Source organism: Manis pentadactyla, chromosome 7 (genome assembly GCF_030020395.1).
Source record: "Manis pentadactyla isolate mManPen7 chromosome 7, mManPen7.hap1, whole genome shotgun sequence".
Lineage (NCBI taxonomy): Eukaryota > Metazoa > Chordata > Mammalia > Pholidota > Manidae > Manis > Manis pentadactyla.
The window spans coordinates 58,926,898-58,952,472 of NC_080025.1; the positions used below are offsets into that span (position 1 = coordinate 58,926,898).

A 25,575-nucleotide genomic window follows, 5' to 3' on the forward strand; every position below is an offset into this window, starting at 1 on the left:
GAGATTAGAGGGCTTGGAGAGCAAAGACAGGTGGAATACTTGGAGAGACTGGGATTCCAGCAGCTTGTGGAGAACAGGTACCCACAACCAGCTTCTCTGGGATAAGAGAAAGGTGGGAACTTTGAAAGACTTCCCAACAGAGAGAGGGGTGCTTGCTGCTCAGGACAAAGGACAGGGGACAAAATTGTCCTGGCACACTCAGCCCAGCAGGTTGGAACTTGCAGGAGCTTCATGTGCTTCATCCTCCTGGCTGGCAACACAGCCCCAAGGCACCCCACTGCAATATGCAGCCTGCCACTCTTTCCTCCTGGCTGACACCAGTCATGCTCACCTGCTGCCTACACTCCCATTGCACCAGGCCAGCCAGAAGGCAGCCCCACCTATAGCAGCTACAGAGGCATAGCATACAAGATCCTCCTTGCTTGGCCTACTGGCTTTGGCAGTGGAGGCCGGCACTGCACTCAGAAAGCAGGAAAGAGCTGTTTCCTCCCAGCAGGTACCAGAGCCACCTGCCTGCAAACCCTGCTATCATGTCAGGTGCTGGGCAGCTCCAGGAAGTAGAGCTTCTGGGCACTACAGGGTGCTGCCTACACAAAGTTATTATTCCATAGTAATCATTAGAAATATGAAACAGCAAAAGAATCTTGTACAAACCAAAATCCCTCAAACACCAGAAAGAGGGCTAAGAGAAACTGAAATCCCCAATCTTCCTGATAAAGATTTCAAAACAAAAATCATAAACATGCTTACATAGCTACAGAAAAACATTCAAGATCTCAGGGAGGACTTCAAGAAAGAGAAAAACTTTGAAAAATACAGTATCTGAAATTAAACATACAATGGAAGGATTGAAAAGCAGATTAGATGAGATAAGAGAAGACAGTAAATGAAATAAAAATTAGTGAACAAGAATACAAGAAGCTGAGGCACAGAGAGAAAAAGATCTCTAGGGATGAAAGAATATTAAGAGAACTGTGTGACCAATCTAAATGGAACAATATTTGCATTATAGGGGTACCAAAAGAAGAGAGAAAATGGGATAGAAAGTCTCTTTGAGGAAATAATTGCTGAAAACTTCCCTAATTTGGGTAAGGAGATAGTCTTGCAGGCCATGGAAGTGGACAGATCTCCCAAAACAAGGGACCCTAGGAAGACAAAACCAAGATATATAATAATTAAAAGGCAAACATCAAGGATAAGGATAGAGTATTAAAAGAGAGAGAAAAAAGATCACATACAAAGGAAAACTCATCAGACTACCATCAGACTTCTCAACAGAAACCTTACAGGCCAGAAGTGAGTGGCATGATATATTTAATGCAATGAAACAGAAGGGTCTCGAATCAAGAATACTCTACCAGACAAGATTATCATTTAAATTTGAAGGAGGGATTAAACAATTTACAGATAAGCATAAGTTGAGGCAATTTACCTCCCACAAACCATCTATACAGTAAATTTTAAAGGGACAGCTACAGATGGAAGTGCTCCTAAGACTAAATTGCTGTCACCAGAGAAAATAAAATCACAGTAAAGGATGTAGACAAATTAATTACTAAGCAAATGTGAAATTAAATGTACACCAACACAGTGAGTCAAGGGATACACAGAATAGGGAATATGATACCTACTATATATAGACTTGAGGAGGAAGAAAAAGAATGGAAAAAAGTAACCTTTAGACTATGTTTGAATAGTTTAATATAGTGAGTTAAATTAGACTATTATATAGTGAAAAAGCTGCCCTTGAACCTTTGGTAACCATGAATCTAAAGCCTGCAATGGCAATAAGTACATATCTATTGATAATCACCCTAAATGTAAATGGACTGAAATATGTTGCAATACAGGCTTACCTCAAGAAAGAAGAACAATCCCAAATGAGGAGTCTAAACTCACAATTAATGACACCAGAAAAAGAAGAAGAAATGAGGCCCACAGTCAGTAGAAGGAGGGACATAATAAAGATCAGAGAAGAAATAATTAAAATGGAAAAAGTAAAACAATATTCAGTGAAACTAGGAGCTGGTTCTTCGAGAAAATAAACAAAATAGATAAACACCTAGCCAGACTTATCAAGAGAAAAAGAGAGTCTACACACATAAACAGAATCAGAAATGAGAATGGGAAAATCGCTACAGACACCACATAAATACAAAGAATTATTCAAGAATACTATGAAAAATTATATGCTAACAAATTGGATAACCTAGGAGAAATGGACAGCTTTCTAGAATACAACCTTCCAAGACTGACCCAGGAAGAAATAGAAAATCTGAACGGACCAATTACCAGCAACAAAATTGAATTGGCAATCAAAAAACTACCTAAGAACAAAACTCTTGGACCATATGACTTCACTGCTGAATTTTACCATTTAGAGAAGACCTTATACCCACCCTCCTTAAAGTTTTCCAAAAAGTAGTATAGGCGGGAATACTTCCAAACTCATTCTATGAGGCCAGCATCACTCTAACACCAAAACCAGGCAAAGACACCACACACACAAAAAAGAAAATTACAGACCAATATCCCTGATGAACATAGATGCAAAAATACTTAACAAAATATTAGCAAATTGAATTAAAAAATACATCAAAAGATCATCCATCATGATCAAGTAGGATTCATTCCAGTGATGCAAGGATGGTACAATATTAAAAAATCCATCAACATCATACACGGCATCAACAAAAAGGACAAAAATGACATGATCATCCCAATAGATACTGAAAAAGCACTTGACAAAATTCAACATCCATCCATGATAAAAACTCTCAACAAAATGGGTATACAGGGCACGTACCTCAACATAATAAAGGCCATATATGACAAACCCACAGCCAACATCATACTTAACAGTGAAAATCTCAAAACTTTTCCTGTAAGACTGGGAACAAGACAAGGCATAGTACTGGAGGTCCTAGCCACAGGAATCAGACAATACAAAGAAATCAAAGGCATCCAGATTGGTAAGGAAGAAGTTAAACAGTCACTGTTTGCAGATGACATGATATTGTACATAAAAAACCCTAAAGAATCCACCTCAAAACTACCAGAACTAATAACTGAATTCAGCAAAGTTTCAGGATACAAAATTAATACACAGAAATCTGTGGCATTCCTATATACTAACAATGAACAGGTAGAAGAAGAAATCAGAAAAATAATTCCATTTACATGCATCAAAAAGAATAAAAACACCTATGAATAAGCCTAACCAAGGAGGTGAAAGATCTATACCCTGAAAACTACAAGACACTCATGAGAGAAATTAAAGAAGACACCAATAAATGGAAATACATCCTGTGGAAAATGGATAGGAAGAATTAATATTGTCAAAATGGCCATCCAGCCTAAAATAATCTACAGATTCAATGCAACCCCTATCAAAATACCAATTGCATTCTTCAACAAACCAGAAGAAATAGTTCTAAAATTTATATGAAATCACAAAAGACCCCAAATGGCCAAAGCAATCCTGAGAAGGAAGAATAAAACTCAGGGGATTATGTTCCCCAACTTCAAGCTCTACTACAAAGCCACAGTAATCAAAACAATTTGGTACTGGCACAAGAACAGAGCCATAGATTAATGGCACAGAATAGGGAGTCCAGATATAAACCTACACATATATGGCTAATTAATATATAATAAAGGAGCAATGGACAGACAATGGGGAAATGACAAGCCTCTTCAATAACAGGTGTTGGCAAAACTGGACAGCTACATGCAAGAGAATGAAATTGGATTATTGTCTAACCCCATACACATAAGTAAACTCGAAATAGATCAAAGACCTGAATGTATGTCATGAAACCATTCAAGTCTTAGAAGAAAACATAGGCAAAACTCTCTTGAATATAAACATGAACAACTTTTTTCCTGAACGCATCTTGGGCAAGGGAAACAAAAACAAAAATGAACAAATGGGCCTACACCAAATTGAAAAGCTTCTGTACAGCAAAGGACACCATCAGTAGAACAAAAAGGCATCCTATGGTATGGAAGAATTTGTAAATGACCTATCTGATAAGGAATTAACATCCAAAGTATATAAAGAACTCACATGCCTCAACACTCTAAAAGTAAATAACCAGATTAAAAAATGAGCAGAGAATATGAACAGATAGTTCTCCAAAGAAGAAATTCAGATGGCCAACAGGCACATGAAAAGATGCTCCACATCGCTAATCATCAGGGAAATACAAATTAAAAGCACAATGAGATATCACCTCATAACAGTTAAGATGGCCAACATCCAAAAGACAGGGAAAAACAAATGCTGGCAAGGATGTGGAGAAAGGGGAACCCTCCTAAATGGTTGGTGGGAATATAAATTGGTTCAACCATTGTGGAAAGCAATATGGAGGTTCCTAAGAAACTAAAAATAGAAATACCATTTGACTCAGGAACCCCACTTCTTGGAATTTACCCAAAGAAAACAAGATCGTAGATTCAAAGATATATGCACCCCTGTGTATATCGCAGCATTGTTTACAATAGCCAAGAAATGGAAGGAACCTAAGTGTCCATTAATAAATGAATGGATATAGAAGATGTGGTACATATACACAATGGAATATTATTCAGCCATAAGAAGAAAACAGATTCTACCATTTGCAACAACATGGATGGAGCTAGAGGGTATTATAAATAAGCCATGTGGAGAAAGACAAGTGTCGAACAATTTCACTTATTTGTGGAGTATAACAATAAAGGAAAACTGAAGGAACAAAACAGCAGCAGACTCACAGACTCCAAGAAGGGACAAGCAGTTACCAAAGGGTTACGGGTGTGTGAGGGTGGCTAGGGAGGGAGGCAGAAGGGGATTAAGGGCTTTATGATTAACACACAATGTAGGGGGGTCAAGGAGAAGGCAGTATAGCACAGAGAAGAAAAGTAGGGACTCTATAGCATCTTACTATACTGATGGACAGGTATTTCAATGGGGTGTGGTGGGGTGACTTGATAATATGGGTGAATGTAATAACCATAATGTGAAAACTTCATAAGATATTATATCCATGATATCTTAATAAAAAAAGGGAAAAAAGTCAGTTTTCAGAAAATGAGAGTTCCTTAAGCATCAGCTCACTATTTTCTCTTGCTTAACAAAAGACAGCATAAAGCAGTTCCCTCAGATGTCTACTTATTCTTGGTTTGACTTAAAAATCAGCTCAGGAAATCATTTATCAATCAAGTGTGTTACAGAAGGAAAAATTCTTGGAAGTGCTTGGTTTGAGATGTTCCAGATGACAATTTCGTATTTGTATGTCTTAAATTATTCAAGTCAATGCACACCTGCTCTAATATTTAAAAAGATTTTGGGATTAAGGAAACTTCGCATTCTGTGTTTGAAATATTTAGTTTTATTTGAAGAACCCAACCCTTACAGGAGACTCAACATTCTAATAGTAGAAAGAAGCCCCTCCGTGTGAGTACCTAGGAAGGATCACGCTCATCTATGTTATAGCTCTTTTGGATGATATTTCCCTGTGAAAAGCAACTAAAAATGAGGGATGAGCCAGGTGGTAAAGACAGCGACTCTTTATCTGTAAAACTGCATGTGTAATAAGTGTAATATCTGATCACTCTCTCATTTCAGGTTTTTGTTTTGATGGGGTGCAGAAAGTTCCCAATTCATATAAATATTCAAATAAATACTGTGCACCTGCTGATGCCAGGTACTATGCCAGGCACTGAGGGGCAGAACTGAGAGAGGCACAGTCCTAGTTCCAGCTTTGACTAAATAAAAATAAATGACAATCTCCCTACATATCCATGATTATTGTCTTATTGATTTTCATGTATAGGGCTCATTGCTTTCTTTTTTTCTTGCTTTTGGGGCACCATTCTAGGTACCAAGCCCTTGGTACAACAGCATCACAGTTAAAAAATATAAAAGGCATATTTAAATTTAATTTATTAGCAGATAAAATGGTATTTTAGTCAGTAGTAAAAAGTCTTTAGAATCTGTATTTGGTATTCAAACCAAGAATGGCTTTTTGAATGAATGAATTCTTTGAAAGGTAAAACTGTTGTGTTTATCATGTAACATGAATACACATTTCAGGCTGCTTAAGTAGGTCTTTCTCTACTGTGCGACAAAGAATTTATTATTTTTTTCAACAAGACTTGTGGGCACTCAACTATTTCATTAGAAACTGACAATTTTGTATTTACATTTTATATATGCCTGACTGTAGCTGTTGGTATTAGTATGAACATCTACATTAGGCTATGATCAAAGTCTCTCAAAGGTTCAGGGCAACATGTCATTACTTCAAGGTTAGGAACAAATTTACTAGAAACTTGTAATTTCATCTCAGTCCTTGGTTAACATCTATGCTTTTTCTCTGGATTCAAGAAAGGTTTATTAAAAAAATTTTTAAATATCCTAAAACAGCAGTGTCTATCCAGTTGTCTACTTCTTTATGGATAGATCTCCACCTCTCTGCACTTGCCATCTCCGCACCCCATCTTAGTTACCAACAGACTGTAGTAAAGGTAATACTACACTAGCCCCTGGGGCTTATGACACAGTGTGTGCCAGTATTTGTATGTGACACACTTGCTTGGGCCTGCCTTTTGCATCATATGATGTTCAGAGAGTTTTCCTGCTTTTCCAGCTAAGCTGTGTTCTCTCGCTCCTGTCACTTATAAGAAGTATGTGACTCCTTGTGTTGACTGTACAAATGGTCCCCATTCTTTACCATTCCTTGCTACTTGACATGTAATTTTGCAGTGCCTTCCTCCTGTGGGTGGGATATCCTCCCGAACCCAGGACGGCCATATGACTTACTATGAACCAGTGGGATGTTAGCAGATGTGACACAGCAGAGGCTTTGAAAGTACTTGTGCTGTTGAGCCTGGTTTCCCTGCACCCCTGCTGTCATCATCATCATGGGATGGACATTCTAGCCTTGTAGTTCCAGGAAGACAATGAGAGACACAGGAAGCAGAAACACCCCAGACAAATCTAACCCAGAAGCTCCAACCACCAGGCAATGCACAGACTTACAAGGAGTAATGATGGTCTTCTCAAGCCACCGAGGGTTGGGATGGTTTGTACACAGCAAAAAACAATGGACATGCTCCCTGCTCTCTCAACACCACAGATCCCAGATTTCAGGTTTCTTTCCCACCTAACCTCACTGGGGAAGTGGAGGAGAAAATAAGGGGAAGAAATACGGGCAATGGAGAGAAGACTGACGCTCATGGTGAGATTCCCATGGAAAAGATGGAAAACTGAAATGTCACTGCTCATCCTGCTGCTGCCCCAAATCTCCCATCTCCTTTCTTGTCCCGGCCCTTATTTGCTACCCCCATTTTTTTATTATTAAGGTATCACTGATATGCAATCTTATGAAGGTTCACATGAGCAACACTGTGGTTACAACATTCACCCATATTATCAAGTCCCCCGCACACACCCCACTGCAGTCACTGTCCAGCAGTGTAGTAAGAAGCTATAGAGTCATTACTTGTCTTCTCCGCGCTGTACGGCCTTCCCTGTGACCTACTTATACTGTGTGTGCTAATTATAATGCCCCTTAATCCCCTTCTCCCTCCCTCCCCACCAAACCTCCCCAGCCCCTTCCCTTAGGTAATCATTAGTCCCTTCTTGGAGTCTGTAAGTCTGCTTTGTTCCTTCAGTTTTGCTTTGTTCTTATACTCCACATATGAGTGAAATCATTTGGTACTTGTCTTTCTTTGCCTGGCTTATTTCACTGAGCATAACCCTCTAGCTCCATCCATGTTGTTGCAAATCTACCCTTAATTCTTTATGCTCCCCAAATCAATGTTCCCAATAAGACTGGGGTTCTATTACAATTATTGCTAACATTCATTGAATATTAACTATATAACTGTTAAATTCTAAATTTTGAGCTAAGTGCATTACTTGGATTATATCTTTTAAACCTGGCTGTGATGCTGTAAGATTGATAGTAAGATCTATGTTTTACGCAGGAAGAAGCTTACGAGAATCAAATGATTTGCCAGGATCCATAGCTGGTTAAGTGGTGCTGCCGAGGTTCTAACCTGGGCAGTGTGATGCCACAGCCGGTGCTCTTTACTCCTGCATCACACTACCTGTTCTTGTTCAAGCCCCTTCTGCCTATTTCCTGCTATCTTCCTTCTCCCACTTCACAGGTGACCATTAATATATGTAGTTTTATTTGGATACATTTTTGCTCAATGTGGATAGTTGCTTGGTATGCATTACTTTTAATTTATATAAGTGATGTTTTGTTACCTGTCTTACTCTGTTTCCTTTTTTCCACTAAGCATCCTGTTTTTAGCATCCATCCATGTTGCTATGTATTTATTTACTCTGTTGTCTCTGACCTGCTACTTCATAGCCTATGGTTTCCACTCACCCCAAATTACTTATTCACCCGTTCCATAAAGAACATCCAGATTTCCTCCAACTTCCCATCACAAATGATACTTCAGTGAATATCCTCATACACAGTCCATTATGCCATAATGAGAAATTCCTGGATATAAATCCAGGAGAAATGTTAGGTCACAGGGTATATTTAATGAATGACTGGATTGCTCCTCCACTACTGCATGGAAACAAACGCCTGCCTATTACTTTGTCTCAATTCCACCAGCCTAAAAGGTGCAAATTGATAATGTATTGCTGTTTTAATTTACATTTCACTAATTACCCATGATTGGGGACATATCTTCATATGCTGGTTCTGTTTTTGAATTTCCTCTTCTTCAAATTGCCTAATTGTTTGCTCATTTTGTAATTGATTTTTTTCTTGTTAATTTGGAGGAATTCCTTGCTTATTCTAGATAGTTGTTGGTTTGAAACATCAGATAATTTCTTCAATCTGTCACCTCATCTTTTTCCTCGTTGTCCATCATGAACAGAAGTCATATTTTGATGTAGCTCAATATATTCTTTTGCATTATAGTTTATGCCTTTAAAGTGTTGTTTAAAAATCCTACCACACCTTCAGTTCTCAAAGATTAAAAAAAAATTTTTTTTGTCTACTAACTTGATGGGCTTATATTTCTATTGCTTCCTTTTGAAATATGATTGCTAAAAAAACCTTATAAAATACCACTATGAGTAAAATAAACTTTGGAGGGCATGTCCAAGAGCTTCATTGTTGTGTATGTCAGTTGTTTCTATGAAAAATATGTGATATGGGCTCCAAAACACCAATCTAGAAGTAAACCTTTGGAATAGAGCCTATTTACACCTTGAAGGTTGCCAGTATATTTATGAATAGGAATTCTAAAGTTATAACACCAGTATGATTATGGTAGTTGGCCTCTGTATCATTACATTATAATTGTAGTATTAGTCTGATTATAAATGACCTAGAGCAATGTTGCTTAAAGTGTGGCCCTCAAATCAATTGCATTATATTTACATGAATGTGCTTATTAAAAATAAGGATTCCATTTGTCAAAGCCCATAGAATGTACATAGCACAAAGAATAAACCCTCTGGTAACTTTGGGCTTCAGTTGATAATAATGTCAATGTTGGGTCATCAGTTATAACAAGTGGACCACACTGATGGGGGTTTTGATGCTGGGAAGGGAGTATGTGGGAACTCTGTATTTTCTGCTCAGTTTTGCTGTTAACCTAAAACTGCTCTAAAAAATAAAGTTAATTAATTTAAAAAGAAGATTCCAGAGCTGAGGCCAGAATTTCATTTCATTTCATTTAAAATAAGCATCCCAAGTAACTTCATTCCATTTAAAATAAGCATCCCAGGTAAATATTGGGCACATAGAAGTTTGATAGCTATGACCTGAAAATTATCTCTTGAATAATATGCACAGTAATGAAAAGGCTTGCTATTGGTGTCCCCTAGTGGGTGTGAATTAGCTGGTGAGGGAAGGGATCACTTCACAGTGCATCAGGAGAGACAGCTGGGGAGAAACAGGTTTTTTAATAATGAGGGGGAGAATCCCCCATGGTTCATTTAACTTCTAATTGAAATTTTATACTTATGTTTGTTTGACACATGGATTTTATTTACCATGTTAATGGTGAGGGAGATAAAGATGTGTTTTGACCAAAACACAGGAACCTACTAGCCTCGTGGCACTGAGTTTTTGCCATTCTGTGGGAGAACTGAAGTGATCATATTCTACCTTCAAGGAGTTCTTGCCTTCATTGCTGCTTCTGCCTGGTAAAGTCCCTTCCCCCGATCACCTCCCAAGGACACTTTCATAGATATTTTGAGGGTTTGCCTCTCATTTGTCCAGCAATACAGTGACGGAATTCTTAGCTGGGTTGAAAATGGGTAACATGGTAGGGAATGAGTAACATTTCCATCAGGGACTCAGGAGCTCTTCTTGATGACTGTCACTCAAGTCACAGAGCCAGCTGTATAGTCTGAGTTTTCTGTATGGCAAATGTAAAGGAAAAAGCCTTCCCCCACTCCCTACTCATCCCAAGGTGTGGGTGTATATAGAAACAAAACAAAACAAAATTACCAAACAACCAACAAACTAACTCACACTAGTCTTATTAAAAATATTTGAAAGCTACCAGATGAAAAAAATCATGGAGGAAGCAAAATCTAGATCTTAATGAGGCCTCCATTACAACACAGAGTTGCAGGATCCAAGGGAGACAGCAGGGCCAGGTGGTTAGGCCATGTGCTCTGCCCCACATGAATGCTGACGTATAATAAGCACCTTATACATGTTCAAGTTAAGTCAAAGCTCTAAAAATAACAACAGTGATATGTGTCAGAAATTGTGACAGTTCACATGCATTATCTTGTTAATTTTCACAAACTCTCTATGAGGCAGGTTTTTAAATGTCCTGATACTGGGGACACTGAGGCATGGGGAGGTTTGCCCCAGTTGAGAGCTAGCAGGTGGCCCAGATCAGTTTCCCAGGGTGGGCAGAGAGCTTTGTTTCTAAACAAGACCGCAGTGGAACTGTATCAGAGAGATGATTATTTAACCTGTTTAGGATGAAACTTAACTACCGCCATGGGTTACCTCCTGGTTTCTAATTGTAATAATTCAAGATGATGAGATGCTCTTTACTCTCTGAACCTCAGTTTCCTCACCTATAAAATGAGGGAATTAGGTGAAGCCATTGGTCCACAATGCTAGCTGCACATTAGAACCTCCTGGGGGTAGTTTTCCTACCTGGATCCACCTCATGCCAACCGAATCAGCATCTTTGGGGTGGAACCTAAGCACTAGAACATTTTCAAAACTTCCTAGGTGATTGTGAAGAACCAAGTGATCTCTGGCTGTAAATGTCCTCACTCTTAATCGTATTTCAACAGTCCTTTAGCTTGATCCCCGACAGAGACGGGAGGAGACAGTTGGTCATTATCACCCCACATCTGAAGAGCTGTGAAGCCCACCACTAAGATGACTAAAAATAAAACATATCCCCCAAACAGTTGCTCATGCTCTTAGATTTTCCTGAAAAAGAGACTTCAGGACAGTTTCATCCATCTGCATGGCATCTTTGGGTCCTACTTGCCAAGGTCAGGAAAGGTGTTCTTCCCTTTTCAAGTGGGTGAACTGGGAACAAAGCTCCCAGAGACCAGACAATTGTGTCTCTCCTGCCTGGACCTCAGGAGATCTGGTTCATTTTGTACATTGGCATCGAAAGGCTAGCCTTTGGTGAGGAGTTGTAAGGCTGGTGGATGAAGTTTGCTCATGTGACTTCTGGGCTTGTCCCCGTCTCTGGGATAAGGGACAGATATTGCAGATTTTCTTTGGAGAAGCTACCCAGTCATGAGGGGAGTTGGGTCAGAGCCCCCCTTCCGGCAAGTAAGGCAGCCTCCCCCGCCACTGGGATGGGCTGTGCCCAGTCCCCTGCCCCGGGTTCTCACCTGTGACCAGCCTGTCCAGATGCTGTCAGAGCTGGGGTGGCTGCTTCTCTCCCTGGCTGAGTTTGGCCCACCAGATGTCTCGACAAACATGGTCGCACTTGCTTTTGTGGGTCTTGACAAGACAGCAGTGTGTGGTAGTTGCCAGAATTCATGTTTCACCTCCTGATTATTCCAGGCACGTCATCAAGGGTAACATGGTCAGTTAAGTTAGGGAGATGAGATCTACTCAGACCAAACTGATTTTCCTCCCCCCCACAAATTCAAGGCCCAGGTTATATGTGCAGTAAAGCAGGAAGAAAGAGTCAGTGAAATGAATAAATATAACACTTTGTAGTATTGGCTGGCCAACTTCCTATGAAGACATGGTTCAAGAGTGATAATGTTGGCAGTTACAAGTGACTTTTCCCCAAAGCAGTTTCTGCAGGTTAGATTTTAAATGGGCTGTTCTAAAATGAATGCTTTAGCAATAACAGAAAACTCCCCACTCACCCTGTCATTCTCACTTATCCCTTCTCCAAACACATCTATCGTATTTTTTGTTTCTTCATAGTTGTGTTCTCCTTTATTTATTACTAAAGATTCACATGATGTTCTTGCATAGGTTGATTTTTTTGAAGTCTCTCAGCAGAGGAAAGCTTCAATGTCAAATTGTCCTTGGGGAAGCAGTCTCTGCTTGTTATAACATCATCTGTCACTGGTGGAGTAAGTCACTGTCAGGAAGTGACAGTCACTCATTTTATACAGAGGTGGCACTAACAAAGTGCCCTCGTGAAGCTGTGGTTATCAGAACAGGATTGGACCTCAGAAATATAAACTAGTGCCTATAATACTAAATGTCCTCCCCAACGAGACTTAGGACAAACCCTGTCCCACTCATTTTTTGATTCCTAGTGCTCATCACTAGGCTTTGCATGCATGTGGCATGAAAGAAATGTTTGGCCAGTTGAGTGCTATAATTTAGCCCACTGCTTGGCACATATTAAAGTACAGTACAGTTTTGTGGCTGTTTGTCACAAATAAGCCCTAAAGAGATGCAGTGATTTGCAGTTATAGTATATTGTTCTATCCTGTTATTCCTTGATTCTTTAAAAATATGTATCTATATATAATGTACAGATTTATTTCCTTTGCAATCAATTAGGGGACAAATTGCTTCAAATACAGAAGACATGTTAAGTGGGAATTTAAATATTTACATTTTTCCATGAAATTGATTCAATAAAGACAATAAGTGCTCAAACTTATTAAGCACTTACTATGTCCCAGGAATTTTAACACTGGAGATAGCAGATAAATAAGACATAGTTCTTGTTCTCAAGACTTCGAGTAAAACATAAAATTTGCAGGTTTTTTGGGGAGGGTCATATTTTGTGAAGAACCCCAGAGATAGCACACATATTTCTGCAGATGTTCTCAACGTTTATTTATCTCTGCGGAATTTTTCTTGGCACTGCATTCTTACCCACACTGCCAGGTGCTAAGAACAAGCATGTTTCTCCTTTGCAAGAGGCAAGTGAGGTGACAGGTTACATTTTCACTGTGTTCTCTGACCTCACAATGGAATCACCAAGCGTAGCAAGAATGTAAACATCTGCTCTGCCAAAAAGGTTTTGTGTACTTAAAAAACGAATCTGAGTAGGGAAGCTGAGGCCCAAGGAGATCTAACTAGAATTAAAATCAAGAACACTCATGTTTCACTTAGCATCATTCTTCTCTGATAGGGCACTTGGGAAAGAACGAGAGCCTCTAGGAGGGATAAGAGAGAAGCAAGGAGGGTTCACTGCTGGGGACCTAACTAGATAAAGAGGAAGAAAATAAAGTACTTTTGGTATATTTATGGAGAAGAAAAAGTTTTCTGAGGCATATTCGTGGTTTAGATGGTTAAACATACAGATGAAAGGATTATAAATAATTGATTTTTCCTGAAATAAAAGCAGTTTACTGTCATGCCTATATTACATGTTCAAATAAAGACAGCAAATTTAGACAGAGATAATTGATCACAAGTTAACTTCAACTACTGAGGTGCCCAAAGCTGTCCAGAGTGTACAGATCTGAGGTTAGACTCATTCTTTAAAGAAAAGGGAATTGTCTGCAGATCATTAATTTATAAATAAGAAATACCCTCCGTACGCCTGGGCTGTGTCCCTGAGTGTCATACTACTCATTGCTGATAGCAAGAAGGCAAGGGGTGCGGGGTGAAGATGGTAAGTTTTAACCTATCTACCAGTCTTCACTTAAAGTTAGGCTGGAATGTTGATTGAAAATGTACTGGTAGGGCTAAACCTTGGACACCATGACTTTGATGGATAAGGTTTTCTTTTTACTCCTTCCTCCTTTTCTTCTAGGCGATTTGATACTTACCCAGAGATCCTTTCAGGGAATGAAAAGGTCATTGAAATGTCAAAATTATTTTGGCTACTGGAGGTGAGTGGATAATGACGGAGCATGAGATAGCCATTCAAAGTCAGCACCACATCTGCCTGAAAGTCTGCTAACTGGGAAGGCTGAGAGGAATTACCAACTTTAAGGCATCATTAGAGTTTGGTTACTGGTCAAAGAGAGGGCTCCCTCTCTGAGCATACCATGGTATGCTCATGGTCTCCGTGTGTATTTTGAGTGGATTGGTTCAGATGTTCTCCAAGTTCCCTCTAGACACAGAGGGTAAACTGAAGGAGACCTCTAGCAGCACATCCCCGAATGACTCCTGGAAAGTTCTCATCCTTCTACCACACTTCTGGATGTCCTCTCCCTGCTCTTTCTCCTCCCCACCAGGGGGGATGCTCTGCGGGTACCCTGGGTAGGTGGTGGACACCACTGACAACACAAGTGTCTCCAGAGACCCAGTAAGTCATAGGGAACCATGCTGCTTGGCAAATGTGTAACTTTAACCATTATAGACATGGCAACTGCTTCTGTATAAGTCCATAGCTTAGAGTAGAAAAGGGAGTAGCAATAGGGACATAAGAAGGTACAGTTCAAATTAACCAAAAGCTTTCTAAGGTCAAGATCTGTGGAATGACCTTCTCATGAGCTAGGGATTAGACTCTTCAGTTCATTCAATAATTCACTCATTCAATACATAATTACTGAGTGCCTCCACACACCAGGCATTATTTTTCACACCAGGGATGCAAAAATCCCTGCCTTGTGGAGGTTTTTTGTGGGGAGAAAGCAGTCAACTGTGAGAAGGCTGCTGATAGGTCAATATAAGAATTGACAATTGACTATGAATCTATCAGGTGGGAATGACCTTCATAAGATAGTAAAATGCTGGGACTGAAGACCTGAACGGAGTGAGTTTATAAGAGTGGGAGGAGAGGAATTAAAAGCAAGTACGTAAACAACTCTATGAGGACTGCTGAGGTTTGCTCCACCTCCAAGTAACAGGAGCCCTTCTGAAAAAGTGTCAGGATAGATAGTGTTTTTTAGAGGCATATTCTGAAATGCTTTAATAACCATGAGGACTTTGTTCAACAGTTCACTATGGAAAAAGCAGTTCACTATGGCCTTATTAAAATTCTAATGCAAAGCTCTTGAAGATACTTTTTGCCTGGGTTTCCTGATCTTACCTAAGTTTTCATGAAGTTACACAGATAAGTAAGAGAATCGGTTTTAAAGGGTATTTCCCATTCTTGAGATTAAACATGCTACTGAACAACCAATGGGTGGAAGAAATCAAGAAAGAAATGAAAAAATACCTTGAGACAAATGAAAATGGAAATACAACAGACCAAAATTTATGAGAACAGTCCATTCTCTAGTGTATGAAACTTTGATTAATATTATCTAAAAGCTACCAAATGAGGGCTAAACTCTTCCTTGTACAGGGCTGACTGATCAAGATGAAAGTAACAATATCAGCATCTGTGAAGAACTGATCACATCATGCCATGTAATAGAAAGAACTTGAAGTTACAAGGAAAATGATGTGTGTGTGCTCCCTGGAGACATTCCTTCCTAGCTATGAAAATTCAGGCAAAATATTTAACTTTTCTGAGACTTAGTTTCTGATGTGTAAAACTAGGATGATGATAACCATCTCAGAGGATTATTGCAAAGATCAAATAAAATGTTATATGGGGAAAATGATTAATTAATAAGGCTTATATATTGATTTTAAATTGCTTCCACACATGTGCTTTTATTAGAACCTCCTGACCTTGTGGAGGTGGCAGACCTCCAGAGGTGGGTATTATCACTTACATTTTAAAGAAGGTGCAACTGAGGCTGTGAGTTATTAAGGGACCCACTCAAAGGCATTTGACTAATACGTGCTGCATCTGAGACCAGAAACAAAAGTTTTTATCTCTGACCTGGGGCTCTGTCCACATAGACACCACACAGTATGGGAATCTAGAGAGGCCCAGTTTCCAAGCCTGACTCACTTCATTCTTGGTGGTGTGAGTGAGTGGGGCTGGGACAGCACTGTTCAGTATGTAGGCATATGATGAGGGAGAGACACCAGAGGCAACCTAGAGCTCCTTGACCTTGACCTTTCCCTTCTCCTAGGCACCCCTGCATGGCTAACAAGTCCCCAAAAGAGCGTCTGAGCGTGTTTACCACTGATGACAGGCACTCTTCCTGCCCCCATCAGAGCATCTTTAAAGGACATCTCTGAAGGAGTCCCCAGAATTGGAATGTTTTAGAGCTGGAAGAAACCTCAAGCGCCATTTAGACAAGCTTGCACCCCTGTGGATGAAGAAGCTGAATTCTGAACGATTAGGATATGGGTGAAAGTCTCCTCAGGTAGTGTCAAAGAGAGCACTAGCTCTGGGCGGTGCACACTCTTTCCGCTGCATCACGCTGCTGTGGCCATGGCGTGGCATGCTACATTCAATCAAAATTCTGAAGGGTTGCATGGTTAGTTATTCAGGTATAATGAATTTATTTTAACTCCCCCTATTATAGCATTAAAAAGAGCTTAAACCACTTAATAAATAGATGGTAGCTGGATTCACCTCTTAATGGATGATCACATTTTCTCATTTGCAGTTTAAGTGCTTGAAGACAAAGTGACTTTAAAACTGCTCATGAGAGGACCCAATTATCTGATAAGCAATTCCAAAGACCATATACACAAATGCAGAAACAGACTTCTTTATGAATGGTGTCTGACAAGGAAAGAGATATTTGCGGCACAGGAGCTCTGGAAAATGTAATTATTTATCCTTTCACAATTAATCAAAGAAATTGAAAATGAAGTTTTCATTTCACATCCTTTTTATCTGGATGAAACTTTAATTTTACATAATTAAATTGACTTCACAGTTCAGTGTGTTAAAATATGCAATTAAGCAGCCTATCAAGGTGAACTGCCTACTGTTGTTGGCTCGTTTAGAAATCATGCTGCTGAACTCCCAACAAGAATGAACACCTGCCTGTCTGCTATTATCCCCCGTGCCAGGGAAGGCACACAGCCTGTAGAGGCAGGCAGTTGAGTTTTCTTGAATGTGCTAAATACTGTTTAAAGTTAGCTGGATATTTAAAGAGTTTTCACTTCTGTTTTTCAGTGGGGTTTTTCCTTTGGCATGAAAAAATATTCTGAGACTTAGATGGTGCAATGTAGATGATTAATTTTATCCCATACAGAAGTTCCAAGAAAACACTTGTATCTTCAAAGGTGGTGCCTTCTGTTCATTGAAAGCATGTTAAAATTCTTTTATTCTAATTTTTCCATTTCACAATTTGTGACAAATTTTAGCTGGGATCTACTTCAAATTATCTGCACCCTTGGAAAAGGAGGGGCTTAAATGTTGTGGGTGGTGTTGAAGGGGGACACTGAAATGGGATTGAGGGGAGTTCACTGGAAGTTTATCCTAGGAGGCAGTGGTGTGTAGAGGTGGAGAGCTCCTCTCTGTACTTCATCATTTTCCCCTTGAATAGCACCTGTGTGATGGCTGATTTATGGCTCAGTAGCATTCTATATCCCCTTTCTTCTCAAGACTCTGTGAGTGGGTACAGTTCAATGATCAGAATTGAGTTCCCTGCCCTTCTTTGATATATTCTAGAATTCACATGACAGAGATTCTTATTTTATCCCTTGGGGTGGGTGCTGGGAAGGACGCATGGATCTAAGCAATATCTTTACTGTAATGATACATGGAAAACCTGAATCCATTTGGTGGCTTTTCCAGAAAAATGGGGAAGCGTGTTGCTAGATTAATTAGAAAAGCCACAAAAAGAAGATATGATCATAACATGAGACTGCTTAGGAAAAATTTCTTCCAACTGAGGGGCAAAAGCTACGTCTGCAGGTTTATTCTTCCTGTACTGCTCCTGCTACTTATTATAGGACGTAAGTTGTTAGGGTGATTGGTGGACTGTAAGACTGGAAGATTATACAGGATATACATATCACATTATATATAATTTGATATCAGAATGTATAAATGGTCTACTCTTTTAAGCCAAGGTTTGAGATATAGTATTGTCTCTGCTTCTATGGTACCAGAAAGCATCATGGGGTTAATAAATTCTTCTAAAATTCTATGAGCTAGATTGGCCTCTGTATCACTGCATTGCCCTGGAACCCAAAGGAGGCCTTGGCTACAAGGGACATGTTGGTATTTTTATCAGAAAAAGACTTAATAGTGAAAAAGAATGTTTTAAATAAGTGAGAATTTTTATTAATGTATCCATGCCAATTGATTAGATATAAATGGGTGCTTTTATAATTTCATATTTACAAATTATTCTTATCAGGTCTCTCTTCCCTGATGAGCTATAGAAGGTGATGTTGATGGTATTTAGTTTTGTTTATTGCATGCACTTGAAAGCTCTTGAACTACTGTTTAGTTAAACTATGTTCATACACAAATATACAAAACCACCGATCAGTCTTCCCTCAACAATCTAACTTTGGGAGTTTCAACATTGAACACATGTTTAAATAATACCAAATAACAAAAGCTACTTTGTACAGCAACTGTAAATCTTGCACCATTTCTCAGGAACATGCAGGTTTGATTACATTTTTTTACAAGGCTTAGAAATCCTGGTCTGATTTTATACAGACCCTATTGCAGGAGTATCTGAAGTGCCTGCACAGTAGAGCTGTTGATACCTTCTCAGAGTTAAAGGAATTTCAGCTGTGAAACAAAAATGTGGTGCAACTGAAATGTTCAGTCAAAGGGCCTGATGTTTTCTGCTTTGATACAGATGAACCACTACTGATTTTAGTCCCCCTAAACCAGACAGAAGAAACTGTGAATATATGCAAATGTGATACACGTAATTGGAGATGATGAACCCAGAAAAATCATACAGTCTCTAAACCTTATATTGGCCTCTTTCTTTGCTATCAACACTTTTACCAAGGTGTTTCCAATATATCATGGTGTGGCAAATGATGCTTTTTTTTTAATGAAAACCCAGGCAGAAGGGCGCAAACATCCACATTTAACTGAGTCAACCAGAAGACCCATTTTGAAAACTGTTGAGTGTTATTGTATAAGCCTAGCTATTCTTTTCTGAAGCATGAATTCAAAGTTGTTTTTACTCTTTCTGAATTTTCTTTTCCTTCTTTGTGGCCAAAGGATGACTAGAAAGTTAAGGGTTCTAAGTATAACCTTGATACAGTAAATAAACAATAATCTGGTCCATTGTTAGGTGATGCTAGAAATCAACAAGCATTCGCAGAACAAAGTGATATTTTCTTTAATTCATTCTTTAAGGTAACTTATTCTAATAATGAGCTACCCTTGTTATTAACTTTGAAGTGAAGTTAAGGAGATGGAGTCCTGTGTACATCTGACAAGTCACAAGACAACCGAAAAGGGCTCCAACTTCATGAAAGCATGTGAAAGCACTTTACATTTGTAACATGCTTTATAAGGTGTAATTACCATCTCCACATCATTCTTTTTATCTAGGAAGGACAACTCTGAGATGGAAGTAATTGTAGTTTTTAGGAAATGTCAGCACTACTCCCTTCTGAAAAGATTATTTGTGTGTTTGAAATATTATTGATAGAATCAAGTAAGCTAATACATGTTCCGTGAATCAGGGAAATGCAGGGCTCATGGATGATGGCGGTTCTCCTGCATTTGTTCATTTTTTCTCTATAGTTCCTAGTTTACAAGCATCAACAGGGATGGTCTAAATAGAAACCTGCTACACCATCATTATATGTGGCATTCACATAGCTACTAGGACACACTTATATTTGAGGCCCATTGAAGCAGTAAAAAGTTTTTGAAGGTAGCAACTACTTAAGACTATAAACTAAATTTTATAATTCAATGGCAGATTGAGTTTCCAATTATGTATAAAAGCCAGAAGCCATTCAGTTGAAGGTGCTGATATAAATCCCAAACATTAAAGGTAAAGGTAACATAAAGATAAAAATCATCAAGTAACACAACAGAGATAGTAAAATTCTACCCCAGGAAATTAGTGTAAAACATATGGAAAGAAAATGAAAAGATTTATCTGAAATAATGACTTGTACTCTCATTGGCACACTTCTAACATTTATGTATCATTAGTCAATCCTATTTTAGATCCTAGTTTCTTTGTTTCAGAAGGTGTTTCTTTTTTGAAAAGAAATCTGAGGACTTTTAGGTAGCCAGATAACATATTTAAAATTCAGCTACTTAGGTAACTGTTGAAATCTTTAACTGTAACCATTTAGGGCCAGTATCACTATTGCTGTCTGAGGAGTCTGAATTAAAATAGCTGACCAGTTTACTAAAGACATTTGTAGATGATTTTGTGGGATTCCCAGACATTTATTTCAGCCTGGAAAATAGCTGAATACATGGAGAGGATACAGTCTCTATTTAGCCAAGTAGACAAAAAAAAATTTTTTTTTGTATCATAGCTGTTACCTTATGGAGGGAAAAAGAAACTGGAAAAATGTATCTAAATAATAATGAACTCAAAGAGTCTCAGAAAGGTAAGTACGAAAAGGGTATATTTTAACTGTGTGAACTTCCTGAGTTGAGTCTAGGGGAAAGTCTGTAACCTAGATGGCATTACCTGATGCAGCAAGTTAGGCCCCCAGGTGAAGCACTGGTACTTGGTGGGAAAGCATAGAAAGTTACCATTTTGTGCTTGAGGCATCCAGGGAAGAGCTCCCCAAAGCCATCTTACCTTTGTTTTCTGCCTTCAGTTCCTCTGCCATCAAGCTGTCTTGTCGGTTACCAAGCACAAATGCCAGAAAGGAGAGGATCAGGGCATCCAAAATCCCAATAATAGCCAGGATGTACGCCCAGCGGACTGAACAGGCCCCAAGAGTGTACTTGTCTGTCTTTTCTCCACACATCCGTTTTACTTCATCTGAATCCCAGCCATCAGGGAAAATCATACAGCCAAGCACAAGGCAGGCAGCTGAGAGAGAGGGGGGGAAAGAGTCAATATTAATTTTAACAACTGTTGCTAGTGTGTCAAATCATTGTTTCAAATTCTTGACTCAAAGAACGGCAAATCTCATAGTAGCAGTCCTTCCCTGAATATTTTGTTTTGTTTCCTTCAGAGCAGCCCAGCACTCTGCAGTGAAAGGAGCTTCAGGAACATTCTGTACAGCAAGCCTGTGCAGGTGGAGAGGTTAAGGTACATTGATTTACAAGAAAGTACTAAAAACAATGAATTTTGGTGTGCATTTGTGGGAAGTCTTGCACTGAAAAACAGACCATAAAGAATCATAACACTGAAGAATGACAATTCAATGCTGGTTTTGAAGTGCTGTGACAGCAGCCAGATATGGGATTCGGATAGCATGGGAAATACCAGAGTGTACAATGGCTCTGAGTCACAGTGAAAAATAATTTTTTTGTGACCTTCCCTGTGCCTCCCAACACTGAAAAGTTTCTTGAAATTACACTTACTATATGCATTGCACTGATATTTTCTATTGTATTCTTTCTCATTTTTTAAAAGGTTGAAGAACACTGCAACATGATATAGTACCAGAGAGCTTTTATGAAAATTTAGAAATTTAAGAATACTTACATGTTATCTCCTAAAATTCACTGTAAATCTTATGAACTTCTTATAGAATGTCACTCAGAAGAGTAAAGGTAAGTGATTACTGTTACCAGTCTCTTTTATTTAATTATTTAAGGGTAAGTGATGACAGTTTCAGGTTATGTAGAGCTTTCTGAACAGGTGTGTTAATTCACTAAGTCATTCACCTTTAATTCAACAACTACTTACTGAGTACCTTCTATAGGGTGCCAGGCACAATTCTTGGTGCTAGGGATATAGCAATCAGAAAAAGAGATCTGGTTTATGCTATCATGGAATCTATGTTTTATCAGGAAAAGAGGAAAAAAATGAGTTAGCATGCAAATAAAATAGCCATAGTTGTAATAACTAGGTAGAAAAGAAAGGACTCAGAGAATAATGGTTGGGACCTTATTTAGAGAAGGTGGTCAGGCAAGCCCTCTTGAGGGGGTAACATGTAAGCTAATGCCAACAATAGACAAGGGGCTAGACATGTGAAATTGATGGGAAAGATGTTCCAGGAAACAGCTTGTGCAAAGGCCCTGAGGTTGGGAAGAGGCTTGGTGTGCTTGAGGAGCTACAAGGAAATCAGTGACCAGGATGAAGAAAGTGATCACACTGAGGCTGCAAGAGAGGCAGGGGCTGTGCACCAAGGCAGGTTATTGTTTCCAGGGCATGTAACTTAGGAAGACTAAATTGGCACACCTGAATTAGAGTTCTGTGACTATCAGGGCCAAACAATTTCTGAAACTGACAAGAAGCATTGCCATGTAACTCTTGCCTCACTGCTACTTACTGAACAAGCCAAAAGTGAACACCTACTTTCCTATTCTCTAACAGGAGTATGGCTCAGTAAGGCAGGTCTGGAGGAGGCAGAGACCAAGAGGGGGACAAGTAGGAAGACTGGGAGAACTCTGATTTAGGATTCCCTATGATTTTATAGAACAATGTACTTCAACTTTGGGTCATACTTAATTCCTTTCTTTGTCCTCCATCCTGAATATTGCCATGCTTTTTTCACCTACCTGTGTAGATATAGGTAGGTGTCACTGACACTTCCCTACTTTAAGCCTTCAGTATGTTGCAAAAGGGACCCTAACTTCCCTCTGCCTTCATCTCGCCCTTTCTCTAGTATTGTATTACTAGATTATGTATTACTGCTAAACGATCACACTCAAAACCTTTTGCTGGTTCCTCATTGGCACAGATGAACACTCAGTCATCTTAGGTATTCAAAGGTTCCATAATCCAGCCCCCACTTACTTTTCTAGATCTTCCCCTTCATATGCTCAGCTTCACTTCAGCTGAACTACACATGACCCCCTGTCCATACACCCTGTTTTGGGATCTTTCTCTTTTCTCTTCTGCCAGGAGTATTCACAAATATTGTCCCTAGACGTTCTACTCTTAAATAGCTTTCCAGATTCAAGTCCAATGTGACATTCTCAGCAAAGCCATCTCAAATTCTTCTTGACTTATTGCCCTTCTCTGAACTCCCATAGCTATTTTAGAGTCCTTATTGCTTTTCACATTTGTTACAGTTATTTATTTACAAGTATTATCTCAGCAGACTATAGGTTTTCAGGGGAAAGAATCTTTGGTCGGTTCTCATATTCATAGCACCTAAAACTGCCTTGTAGATAGTTGGCACTAAAATACTTTTGAATGGGAAAGTGAATGAATGAATAAATGAACCGTAACACCTAGATGGTATACTCAAAAATACAGTTCACAGAAGTCAATATCACAACTACCCAAGGTCAGAGATCTAGTTAAAGATGGATTCATTTTAAATAGGTAACAGTTAACACAATTTTGTTATGATGGGACAACAGATTATAAATACTTGGGAGAATCATTAGACAAGTGTGAGGTTGATTTGAAAATATTTCAAATCCCCATTCCTTCTATCTCTTAGCACTCAGTGCCAAATGCTAAGGCATTTCTAGCAATAATGGTCTATGGCCTTGAAAAACATGCTGTTGCCATGAGCAAATATTTTTATTTGAGAAAGCACAGATCTTTGAATACAAACCATTGTTCAAAAAAATGATCTGGAAGGATGCCATGTTACTTGGAATAGTTCTGAAATGTTCTAATTTTTTTTTCATATTAAATAATTTTTATCTGTGAGAAAACTGTTTTATAAAGAAAAAAGGATAATCAAATATTTTTCCTTTCTGAATGAGGATCACTTGGAGAATGACTTATAGTTTTAGCTTAACTTAACAGAAATCACCAAGTGACACAATTTCGGGCAGGTTGCTGGACATTATAGGACAACTTCACTGGAACAGGATGATTGTGGAACAGTGACAACAACAGACTTCTTTTCTCAAGGTCTGTCTGCATTGAGGGTAGACTTACTATCTTAAAAGTTTCCATTTCTTAAAACTCCATATTACAAATTGGGATAAAAAGAGCAGAGGCAGAATCAACACTGAAGCAAAAACCACAGGAGAATATGAATGGCAACTCATTGTTTCCTATCTTCAAAGTATACAGTCTCCGTATCAAATTTTAAGTGAAGAATCTGAGAAGACAGATGATATCATACATGATTGTGCTTCATTTTATACAATGGGCATTTTGCTCAAGGTTCCAAAAATAGAATTTCTGAAATGAAATTCTTATTTTCTGGAGTCTAAAGGAGCTGGCTGTTCAGAGAAATCTTAAGATAAAACTGGGGCTAACCAGGCTGGGCTTTGGCCTCCTGGGGAAGATGTTTAGGTGTTCCCTAGCAAGTGTGCTTACTCAGGTGTCCCTCAGGCCACAAGGCACTGGAATGTGTGCTGGATTCTCCACTTACTTCTTGTTGGCCTTCTCTTAAAAGGAAAGATCTGCTGTTTTTCTAACTCATCTGTTCTGCAAATCTGAATGACCATCTAATAGGGTCATAAAAAATGAAACTCAATTGCATTTAAAAAGTTTTAAAACTTTTTAAATGAAACCTGTGATTAAAATCCAGTTTCAAAATAAACCCTCTGCTTTGGAATGCTGTGCCTCTAACTGGTCACTGCATAACTAAAATTTCACTTTCTGACAATGTATTATCAAAATATAGCTTTTCGTCCTTCTCCTGTCCAAACTTGCCCTAACTGGCTGTTATTTTTTTTTATTTTTGAAAGACAGGCTCCCAAAAGTTACAGTGTATTTAAGATTAATTTTATCCATTAAAATAGTTTAGGTTGTTGGTTTCTTTGGGAAGGCATAAGTATGTTCCACATTGATGCCTGAGTGCTGTAATAAATTCTGTTCTTTGGCATTCTATTAACCAGAACCTTATTAACCTGCATGATCAGTATAGCCACGGGAAGCTAACAGCTGTTCCTAATCCTGACTAAAAAGGACCTCCAAGATCTGAAGCTAATTTCTCAGAAAGTGAAAGACTGAATAATATTCCTCTTGGCTTTATAATTATTTCTAATTCTTTACAAATTGGTCATCCTGTAAGATGCTGCATCATCACTACCCTAAACATTAGAGTACACAGGTGCCAAAACATCTGATGAATGTGGACGTGCTGCTTCCTGACCAGAAGAATAGTGGAGCATTAGTTCCAATTGGGCTGCTATCCAAAAATGGGTTTCTTATTAGAATGTCACCTAGGAAATGACTAACTTACACTATAAATTCCTTCATTTCGGCAGGTTTTATGGAAGTGTACCAGAGAACATTCTTGAATGTTAAAGAGAAGTGAGAGCTCACAAGCTGGAGGTGGGCAAAGAATGATGAAAAGAAACCTGTGTCCTTATTGTATGCCATCATGACATCTTCTA

The 25,575-nt window shown here is 38.8% G+C and overlaps 1 protein-coding gene across 3 annotated transcripts in view; it reads right to left on the reverse strand.

Annotated features, from left to right (window-relative positions):
- LHFPL3 (LHFPL tetraspan subfamily member 3) overlaps positions 1-25,575 on the reverse strand; it is a 564,922-nt gene that overhangs the window by 175,278 nt on the left and 364,069 nt on the right. For all 3 annotated transcript variants that reach the window (XM_036892489.2, XM_036892487.2, XM_036892488.2), the window contains exon 2: positions 20,945-21,181. In XM_036892489.2, the coding sequence (XP_036748384.1) occupies positions 20,945-21,181 (237 nt within the window). The remainder of the gene's footprint in view (positions 1-20,944; positions 21,182-25,575) is intronic.